At 60.6% G+C, this 10,619-nt stretch overlaps 1 protein-coding gene across 3 annotated transcripts; it reads left to right on the top strand.

Annotated features, from left to right (window-relative positions):
- Positions 1 to 2,275: 2,275 nt before the first annotated feature.
- GTF2H4 (general transcription factor IIH subunit 4) lies at positions 2,276 to 10,081 on the top strand. Of its 3 annotated transcripts, none has more exons than XM_029054861.2 (14): positions 2,280 to 2,401; positions 3,257 to 3,399; positions 3,525 to 3,629; positions 4,530 to 4,661; positions 5,367 to 5,463; positions 5,604 to 5,692; positions 5,787 to 5,898; positions 6,372 to 6,440; positions 6,560 to 6,643; positions 6,733 to 6,865; positions 6,977 to 7,107; positions 8,668 to 8,715; positions 8,849 to 8,927; positions 9,666 to 10,081. In XM_029054861.2, exons 1-14 carry the CDS (start codon positions 2,381 to 2,383, stop codon positions 9,836 to 9,838), a joined length of 1,416 nt encoding a protein of 471 aa, XP_028910694.1. In that variant the 5' UTR covers positions 2,280 to 2,380; the 3' UTR covers positions 9,839 to 10,081. The 3 variants fall into 3 exon arrangements, with proteins under 3 accessions (XP_028910696.1, XP_028910694.1, XP_028910695.1); XM_029054862.2 differs by lacking the exon at positions 2,280 to 2,401 and adding an exon at positions 2,429 to 2,604; XM_029054863.2 differs by lacking the exon at positions 6,977 to 7,107 and having other exon boundaries at positions 2,276 to 2,401; positions 9,666 to 9,804.
- Positions 10,082 to 10,619: the final 538 nt, after the last annotated feature.

Genomic DNA, 10,619 nt, shown 5'->3' with positions numbered 1-10,619 from the left:
CACTACATTCCCCCAATACACTGGACCTTGGTGGGGGGAGGATTTCTGTGCCCTCCCCCTGCCTTCCCATCAGCCTCTTCTCCCGCCTGCCCCCCCCCCATCTCCCCCCACCCCAGGCTGTAGATACTACGTAGTTTCTCGGAGTCTGTAAGTTTTTTTGGAATAAATATTGGGGCTGTGGGGGTGGGGAGGGCGGGGGCATCCGGGGCTGACCCGGGCCATTCTGCTGTAGCCACGTTTTGGGTTTTCTATAATCACTTGGGGTTTGTACATTGTTCTGGGGAGAGACACAGATTTTTACACTAATATATGGACCTAGCTGGAAGCAATTTTAATCCCCCGCTGTAGGCGGGTAATAAAAGTTGAGTTTTCCACAGAGGGTGGGCTCTGATTTTTCTGCCCTCGCCCCTGCAGCCCAGCCCCGTCCTCTTGCTGTGCCCCCTCGGCCCAGCCTGCTCCTCCTCCACGTCGGCCTCTCGTCCCGCTCCGTCCATCACCCGTCACTGGCCCTCTCACCTGACCTGGTCGATCGATCACATTTATTGAGCTCTTACAGTGTGCAGAGCACTGTACTGAGTGCTCGGGAGAGTCCGATATAAGACACACTGCCTGCCCGAAGTCTAGAGGGGGAGACAGAAACTTAAATAAGTTACAGATACGTAGATAAATAGTGTGGGGCTGAGTTGGGGGGCATTGAATAAAGGAAGCAAATCAGGGTGATGAAGAAGGGGAGTGGGAGAAGAAGAAATGAGGGCTTAGTCGGGGAGGGCCTCTGGGAGGAGATGGGCCTTCAATAAGGCTTTGAAGTGAGGGACAGTAATTGACAGGGTGTGAGGAGGGAGGGCGTTCCAGGCAGGAAGTGGGCGAGGGGTGGAAGGCGAGGTCGACGAGATGGAGGTACAGTGAGAAGGTTAGCATTAGAGGAGTCAAGTGCAGGGGTTAGGTTGTAGTGAGCAGTGGAGGTGAGGTAGGAGGCGGCAAGGGGATTGAGTGCTTGAAAGCGCCCTTCCTCCTTCCCCATCCCTTCAGGGTTCTGCCCTGCCTGGGAATGGGCTAGAACACCAAGGCTCCCAGAAGGAGTCAAACACCACCTCATTTCTCCCCCCCTCAGCCCAGGGATCTGTCCCCGGGCCCCAGTTTCCCTCTCCAAGACCTTCACCCACTGTATGTGGCCAAGTTGGGGTGAGAGCTGCAGGATTCAACTGGCTGCCCGTTCACGCCCACATGAAGCAGAGCTTCCTCACCCTCGGTTTTATGGCGCTCGATCCGATCTCCCCTTCCTACCTACCCTGCCACGGGTTCGAATCCCGACTCTGCCACTCGTCAGCTGTGTGAGAGTGGGCAAGTCACTTCACTTCTCTGGGCCTCAGTTCCCTCAGCTGGAAAATGGGGATTAAGACTGTGAGCTTCACGTCAGGCAACCTGATTACCCTCTATCTACCCCAGCGCTCTACGCGTAGTAAGCGCTTAGTAAATACCGGCATTATTATTATTATTACCCCCGCCTGGAGCAGCGAGCCCGAGAGTCAGAAGGACCCGGGCTCTCTACCCAGCTCTGACTTTCGTCAACTATGTGACCTTGGGCGAGTCAGTCGATCGATTGCATTTATCGCGCACTTACTGTGTTCAGAGCGCTGTACTAAGCTCTTGACGGAATAGAACATACCTGACGCATTCCCTTCTCTGGGCCTCAGTTCCCTCCTCTGTAAAATGGGGATTTTTGGGGGGCGGGGGGGGGGGGTATTTGTTAGGCGCTTACTATGTGCAGAGCACTGTTTTAACCCCGGGGTAGATACAGGGTAACCAGGCTGTCCCACATGAGGCTCACGGTCTTCATCCCCTGAGGAACTGAGGAACGGAGAAATTAAGTGACTCGCCCAAAGTCACACAGCTGCCAAGTGGCAGAGCCGGGGTTCGAATCCATGACCTCTGCTGACTCCCAAGCCCGGGCTCTTTCCACTGAGCCACGCTGCTTCGCAATTAAGTTTGTGAGTCCCATAGAGGAGCGGGGTCTGTGTCCAATCTGATTCCCTTGGATCTACCTCAGGGTTCAGCGCAGTGCTCTTAACAGATGCCGTTAAAATGAAAAGCGGGAGAAGGGTGGGGAAAGGAAAGCGCCCCGGAACCCAGCTTCCCCACCTCGCGTTTCCACCCGGCCCGAATGTGCCGGCGCGCCCGGGTCGCGTCGGCCGCGGTGCCTTCTGGGTGTCGTAGTCCAGGCTGGAAAAGGAGGGCGCTCCGGCCGGCGGACTCCGTTTCCCGGTGTGCCTTGCGGCGGGGCCGTGTGCCGCCCATTTCCTTCCCCTGGCGCCGTCGCCGCCGGCCTCCTGGCCGCTCCTCGTTCTCCCCCCGGACCCAGGCGACCTCGGGGCCCCCGGCGATGGCGGCGCGGGACCCGGGGGTGAGCGCGGAGGAGGGGCTGGAGGCTGGGAAGGGATCATCCCAATTCCGAAGGGGGATTTGCTAAGAGCTCACCCTGCCCCAACCGCTGTGCTACACGCTGGGGGTAGCTCCCGTGCAGCCCGAGCGGACCCAGGCCCTGCCCGGCGAGGGGCTCGTAGCCCGAGGGGGACGGAGAACCGGAATTTACCTCCAGTTCTGCAAGTGAGGAAACCGAGGCGCGGGGAGGTGACTTGCCCGAGGCTACCAGGTCGGCAAGGCGGTGTCGGTCAGCGCTGTTTATTGAGCGCCTACCGAGCGGCCAGTAAACTCGCTGGGGGCAGGGAACGCGTCTGCCTATTCGGTTGTATGGAGCAGCGTGGCTCAGTGGCAAGAGCCCGGGCTTGGGAGTCAGAGGGCGTGGGTTCGAATCCCAGCTCTGCCACTTGTCAGCTGGGTGACTGTGGGCGAGTCACCTCGCTTCTCTGGGCCTCAGTTACCTCATCTGTAAAATGGGGATAATAATAATGTTGGTATTTGTTAAGCGCTTACTACGTGCAGAGCACTGTTCTAAGCGCTGGGGTAGACACAGAGTCGTCAGGTTGTCCCACGTGAGGCTCACACTGAAGACTGTTAGCCTCATGTGAGACAACCTGATGACCCTGTATCTCCCCCAGCGCTTAGAACGGTGCTCTGCACGTAGTAGGCGCTTAACAAATACCAACATTATTATTATTAAGGAGCTTACAGTCCTCGAGGGGAGACCGACATGAAAAGAGATTAGAGGAAGGAGAGGGTGAGGTGGGGGCCGTCTTCACGGCCCACTCGCCAGCAGCCCACTCGCCAGCAGCCCGTGTCCATCCGTGCCCCTCCACAGGCGATGGAGAGCGGCCCCCTGCGGACGGGCCTGCACCGGGGCAAGCTGCAGTGCCGCAACCTGCAGGAATTCCTGGGGGGCCTGAGCCCCGGCATCCTGGACCGCCTCTACGGACACCCCGCCACCTGCCTCGCCGTCTTCCGGTGAGCCCCATCCCACATGGTGCCGGGAGTCGGGGAGAACCGGCCGAGACCCGGCCCTCCCCCAGCGGGGGCGGCGGGGGGCGAGGGGGCGGGCGGCAGCACTGCTGACCCCGCTCCCCCCGCAGGGAACTCCCGTCCCTGGCCAAGAACTGGGTCATGCGGATGTTATTCCTGGAGCAGCCCCTGCCCCAGGCCGCCGTGGCTCTGTGGGTGAAGAAAGAGTTCAACAAGTGAGTCTCCCCGTCCCCAGCCTGCCCCTGACCCTCCCCCACCCCCAAAATCTCCCTCCCTCAGCGTCCCAGACTTCCAGAGCCCACGGCAACCCAGCCTTCTGCATACCAAATGGTGATGGTGCTCCACAGTGCTCTGCACAGCACACAGTGCTCGGCAGACCGTAAGCGCTCAATAAATACGATTGAATGTTGGTAGTGTGCAGGCACCGTACTAAGCGCTGGGGTAGATACAAGCTCATCACGTAGTCCGTGACCCACCAGGGGCTACCAGGATCAGATCTGTGGGGATTCTCGGGAGGGGATGATTCCGGGCTGGTGCTCTGCCTCTATTTGTGTTCCTGGGGCGGGCCTGCGTTCTTTCTGAGCCTCTCCCCCGCCTCCCTCCAATCAGCCAACCAGTGGTATTTATTGAACGCTTTACTGTGTGCAGAACACTGTACTACATGCCTGAGAGAAGAAGACAATGTGGGTGGTAGAAACGCTCCCTCCCTGCTCACAATGAGCTTACTTTCAGCAGAAGACACGGCCCCCACCACGGGGCTCGGGGTCTAAGAGAGAGGGAAAGGCGTCTTCTCCCAAGTCTGCAGCCGAGGAAACGGGCCCAGAGAGGGGAAGTGACTTGGCCAGGTCACCCAGGGGGAGGGCCGGGACTAGAACCCAGACCTCCTGGCTCAGACCGTGGGCCCTCCTGACCCCTGGGCGCTCAGGCCCCTGGTCCAGCCTCCGGGATCACCGTGCTTCTAGACTGTAAGCTCGTCTCTAGATCCTAAGCTCCTTGTAGGCAGGGAATAAGTCCATTCATTGTTATGTCGTCCTCTCCCGAGCGCTTAGGACAGGGCTCTGTCAACAGTGAGTGCTCAATAAATGCGATCGAATGACTGGGTGAATGAATTTCAGAGCCCAGGAGGAGAGCACTGGCCTGCTGAGCCGCCTCCGCCTCTGGCACACGCAGCAGCTCCCCGGCGGCCTCCAGGGCCTCATCCTGAACCCCATCTTCCGCCAGAACCTGCGCGTCGCCCTCCTGGGTGGGTATGTGACCCCTCGCCCCCTCCCGGGCCTGCCTCTTCCCCGCCTCCCGACCTCCATCCCTCAGCACGACCCTCTAATCCACCGATCGATAGGCCGGGTTTAGCCCGCCGCCGTGTGCAGAACACTGGCCCGGGAGGGGCATGGGAGAGTAGATGCGATCTCTGCCCGCCGGGAGCTTACGGTCTAGAGGGGGAGATGGACGTGAAGATGAAGTGACAGCCGGGGGAAGCGGCAGAGTCGAACGATCTGGACAGCGGGGAACCCTGGGAGGGCCTTTGGTCTGGCCGCTCCACCAGTTGGCATGGGGCGAGGGCGGGGGCGGGGCAAGGACGGGGGAGGGGGCCAAGGGGGATTGGATGGAGGGGAGGGACCAGGAGGATTGGGAAAGGGGAGGGATTGGTGGTAAAGTGCTGCTGGCGGAGGATTGGGTAGGGGGGGAGGATGAGCGTGGCGGGAGTCCTCAGGCCTTGTCCTGTCAGGCAGCTTTTGAGCCAGGCCCCTTGACCCCCAGAGCTAGGCCCCGTGACACTTCGCCCCCCATGACCCTCTGAGCCAGGCCCCTTGGCCCTTGAGCCAAGCCTGTGAACCCCAACTGCCCAGTTCTCTGACCCCCGAGCCGGGCCCCGCGACCCTCCGAGCCGGGCCCCGTGACCCTCCGAGCCGGGCCCCGTGACTCTCTGAGCCGGGCCCCGTGACCCCCCACAGGGGCCAAGCTTGGTCAGACGACACAAGCCAGCTGGGCCCAGACAAGCACGCCAGGGACGTCCCATCGCTGGACAAGTACGCCGAGGAGCGGTGGGAGGTGAGATCTGGCCCCCGCGCTCCCCGCCCCCACACCGGGCCCTCCAATCCGAGGTCAGGGGCCTGCGCTCCCCCACCTCCCACAGAACGCGGGGCTCCCATCCCCGGGATTGGACCCAGGCATCCCCGTCCTCCCCGCAGGTCATCCTGCACTTCATGGTCGGATCCCCCAGTGCCGCCGTCAGCCAAGACCTGGCCCAACTCCTCAGCCAGGCTGGGCTCATGAAGAGGTCAGCTGGCCAGCCGGAGGGAGGGCGGGCGTGGGGGCGGGGGCCCAGAGGCGTGTGGTCACCGTCCCCTTCCACACCTTCCCTGTGACTCCAGCTCGGAGCCCGGGGACCCCCCGTGCATCACCTCCGCCGGCTTCCAGTTCCTGCTGCTGGACACCCCTGCCCAGCTCTGGTACTTCATGCTGCAGTACCTGCAGACCGCCCAGGTACCCACCCCACCCCTGTCCCTGCCCCCGCCCCCGGTTCCCACCCCGGGCCCCCATCCCCGGCTCAGCTCTGGTACTTCATGCCGCAGGACTTCCAGAGTGCCTAGTTACCCGCCCCGCCCCCGGCCCCCGGCTCACCTCTGGTACTTCATGTTGCGGGACCCGCCTCTCCAGGGGCGGCCGACCCGGCCCCACCCTAGCCCAACCCTCTCCCTCTGACCTCCAACTGGCCCCCTTTCTCCAACCGCCAGCACTCCCCCTCAGCGCCTCTCTCCCTCTGCTGATCGCTGACTGCCCCCTCCCTCCCACCTCCTGTGCCTCTCCCCTTTTCTTTCCCTGTCGTGATCCGCCTTGGCCTCTCTCCGTCTCTGTCTCTCTCTGTTTCTCCCCGTTTCTCCGTGGCCGCCCTTGGTGGGTAGAGCAGAGTGGCTGAGGGAGTTTCCCACCGGTCGGCCCGTGCTTTCTCCCCACAGACCCGTGGCATGGATCTGGTCGAGATTCTGTCCTTCCTCTTCCAGCTCAGCTTTTCCACCCTGGGCAAGGTTTGCACGGCTGGGGGTGGCGGGAGGTCGAAGCGGGGCGGGAGCTGGAGGCTGGGGGCCGACCGAGAGGGGTGGGGTGAGCCGCGGCCGCCGGCCCTGACCGGTGCCCCCACCGCCAGGACTACTCGGTGGAGGGGATGAGTGACTCCCTGCTCAGCTTCCTCCAGCACCTGCGGGAGTTCGGCCTGGTCTTCCAGAGGAAGGTAGGCGGGGGGTGGGCGGGGGGGGGTGGTCTCTGAGGGAGCTGGGGTGAGGTGGGAGCTCCTCTGACTCTGTCCCCGACTCCCCTCAGAGGAAGTCCCGCCGGTACTACCCGACCCGTCTGGCCATCAACCTGTCGTCGGGCGTGTCCGGGGCGACGGGCACTGCCCACCAGCCCGGCTTCATCGTCGTGGAGACCAACTACCGACTGTATGCCTACACCGGTGAGGCTGGGGGCAGCCTGGTGGGCCCCGGTGAGGGAAAGAGGTGTGGGGGAGCCCGGGGCCGGGGGGCGGGGAGGGACTAGGCTGATGGGGCCCGTGTGCCCTGGGCAGAGTCAGAGCTGCAGATCGCCCTGATCGCCCTGTTCTCGGAGATGCTGTACCGCTTCCCCAACATGGTGGTGGCCCAGGTGACCCGAGAGAGCGTGCAGCAGGCCATCGCCAGCGGCATCACCGCCCAGCAGGTGCCCGGGGGCCGGCGGGGCGGAGTGGGAGTTGCACTCTGACTCCAGGGGGAGGCGGGACCGGGGCTGGGGCCCAGGACTACGGTGTGGGAGTTGGAGACTGGCAGAGGGGGATAGGTGGCACTGGGGGTGTAAGGGATGGTGAGACCGGGGGGGCTGGGGCAGTGGGATCAGAGGCACGGGAGTGGGGCGTGGAATCAACAGGACCGTGATCGGGAGACCAGGGGGCAGCCGGACCGTGACCTTGAGCTGGGCTTGGGCAGGAATGGGACCTTGGGGGAGGGAGATGGAACCCAAGGGTGCTAAAGAAGTCCATCCAGTTCTTCGAAAATCCACTCTGTGGGGGTCGGGGTGCCGCCTCCCACCGTAGCCGGGATCCCCGCCTGCTGAAATCACCTGCCCCCTAGCCGAGCTGTGGCCGGGATCCCCGCCCGGTGAAAGCACAGCATGTGGCAGGACTGGGTACCCAGTAGGGTGGCGAGGCTGACCCTCGGGGGAGGAAAGTGGGGATTCTCCTCCGGAAAGCTGTGGCAGAGTCAGGGACGGCTTGCAGAAGCAGCGGGACGGCTTGATTTCAGGAGAGCAGCGTGTCCTGGTGGATAGGGCCCAGGTCTGGGAGTCAGAAGGACCTGGGTTCTCATCCTGGCTCCCTCACTTGTCTTCTTTGTGACCTTGGGCAAGTCACTCCTCTGGGCCTCAGTTCCCTCACCTGTAAAACAGGGATTAAGACCGTGAGTCCCCCGTGGGACAGGGATCTGTGTCCAACCTGATCAGCTGGCGTCGATCCCAGCGCTCAGCGCAGTCCCTGGCACATAGTAAGCACTTAACAAATGCCATTTAAAAAAAAAAAAATGTCGGCCCAAGCCCCAGGAAGGGGAACAGAAGGGAGTGTGGTGGGGACGAAGGGAGAAGCCCCTCGATGTGAATGGGGCCAATTCTTTATGGAATCGTGCTATTGAATTGGCCCCGGGCTAAGCGCTGAGGGGAAATACAAGTTAATCGATTCCGACGCCCAGTGGAGTCTTATCCACCCGACGGTGGAAAAATCAGACAGATCAGTGCAGTAATCATTAGTAACTGTGGTACGCTCTGTGCCAAGCATTGTACTAGGCACTGGGAGAAGATGCAAGATAAGCAGGTCAGAAAGAATCCCTTTTCCACAGGGGCCAGGGAGAAGAGGTATGATTGTACATTCCAAGCGCTCAGTACAGTGCTCTGCACATAGTAAGCACTCACTAAGTACTATTGGATGAATGAAATGAGAGAACTGAGGGCCAGGGAGGTGAAGCGACTTGCCCGACGGGTCACACGGAAGTCGGGTGGCAGAGCCGGAATGGGAACCCGGAATGGGAACCCAGGTCCTCTGACTCCCAGGTCTGGGCTCTCTCCTCTAGGCGACGCTCCTTCTCAGTGGTGGTATTGATTAAGGTCCTCCCGGGGGGTCAAGCACAGACGCAAAAGCCCGGGTCCCCTGCCCTTCGGGGGCTTCCGATCCAATGGCTACGGAGGCGGGCTCCCCAAGATCCCCCCCAACCCTGATGTCATTCTGTCTCCCCCAAGATCATACACTTCCTGAGGACGCGGGCCCATCCGGTGATGCTGAAACAGGTCTGGGGGCCGGGGGTTGGGAGAGTCAGGGGAGAGGGGCTGAGGGGTGGTGGAGGTGAGAGTTGGGGGGGGCCGAGGGGCCTGAGGTCTCACGTTCTCCTCACCCAATCTTGCTCCCCCCGCCTTCCCCAAGAACCCCGTGCTGCCCCCCACCATCACCGACCAGATCCGGCTGTGGGAGCTGGAGAGGGACCGCCTGCGGTTCTCCGAGGGTGAGTGTCACGCCACATCCCTGCCCACGACAAGCTCACGGTCTAGAAGGGGTGACGGACGTTTTAATATAAATAAATTACAGCTGGGACACTTGCTTCCCAAGACAGGAAGGGACTGGTCAACCAAATCAGTAACGTTTATTGACCCCCTCTTGTGTGCCCAGCAGTGTGCTGAGCACTTGCGAAAGTGTAATTAATAATAATGATGGATTTGTTCGGAGCTTACTGTGAGCCAAGCCCCATTTTAAGTGCTGGGTTAGATAGAAGGTTATCAGTTTGGTCACAGTAGTCCCTGACCCACGTGGGGCTCACAGAGTAGAATTTAATCCCCGTTTTACAGGCGAAGAAACTGAGACTAGCAACGTGCTAGTCTTTAAATTATGCACATATTTTAAAATTATACATTTTAAGTTATTTGTAGTAATGTCTCTCTCCCCCCACTCGCCGTCCCAGACTGTAAGCTCACTGTGTGCAGGGAATGCATCTGCCAACTCTGTAGAATTAGACTCTCCTGAGTGCTTGATAGAGTGTTCCACCCCCCAGAAAGCACTCAGTAAATACCACCGATCGATGGATTACGAACTGCAGCTTGGCCTGCATCCAGGCATCAGGGAAGGGCGGCTCGAACCCCTGGGTCCCCTTTGGGGGTAGTGGGAGGGACAGTGCTGGGGTGTTACCCCTTGCCAATGTGTGTGTCCTGACCCGCCCTCCCCTCCACCACGGTTCTGGGGGACCCAGGAGTCCTGTACAACCAGTTCCTGAGCCAGGTGGACTTTGAGCTGCTGCTGTCCCACGCCCGGGAGCTGGGCGTCCTGGTCTTCGAAAACCCTGCTAAGCGGCTTATCGTGGTCACCCCGGCCGGCCACGGCGACGTCAAGCGCTTCTGGAAGCGGCAGAAGAACAGCTCCTGAGGGGGCTGGGAGATGCGGCGGGGACCGAGGCTCGATCTCCCCTGGGCCTCCAGAACGGACGTCGGGGGGCCTCGGCGCCAAGGGGCGGGAGCTGGGAGCGAGGGGAGTCGGGATGCGCCGACTCGGCCGGACTGCCGTCCCCTCCTCACCTCCCCGGCAGACGCCGGTCGGGGCTCTTCCCTCAGGACTCTGGAAATTTTTTCAGGTTTTTAAAAAAATCTTTAATAAAGTTGTGAGAACTAATGTGGTTGGGTGTCAATCGGGCCATTAGAGGAGATCTCTCCTTGGCTCCAAATCTCTGGTCTGTGTCTCGGTCTTTGCCCTCCTTAGTCTCTTCTGTCTCTCTGCCTTCCTCCCTCTCCTCTCTGTGAGTCTCTTCCTCTTCCCTGTGTTTCTTCCTTCTCTGTCGGTCCCTCCTCTGTCTCCCTCCCTCCTCAGTCTCTCCCTCCCTTTGCTGTCTCTCTCTAGTCTTTGCATCTCCCTCTTCAGTTTTTCCCTCTGTCTCTCCCTTCCTTCTCCATCTCTCTCTCCCACTTTCCCTTCTGCTCTCCTCAGTCTCTCTCCCTCCATCTTTTCACTCCTCTTATTCAGTCTACCTCCTCTCCTCTTCCTATTATTATTATTTTGATTATTATATTAAAGAACCACGTGTCGAGCATAGTTCTAAGAACTGAAGTGATCCAAATCAGTCAGATCGGACAGTCCCTGTCCCCCACGGGGCTCATCGTCTAAGGAGGGAGAAGAGACCTTGAGTACCTCACTTAACGTGAGAAAACTGAGG

This window comes from Ornithorhynchus anatinus, chromosome X5, assembly GCF_004115215.2.
Source record: "Ornithorhynchus anatinus isolate Pmale09 chromosome X5, mOrnAna1.pri.v4, whole genome shotgun sequence".
NCBI classification, from domain to species: domain Eukaryota; kingdom Metazoa; phylum Chordata; class Mammalia; order Monotremata; family Ornithorhynchidae; genus Ornithorhynchus; species Ornithorhynchus anatinus.
This window is presented reverse-complemented; position numbering and strand designations above follow the sequence as displayed.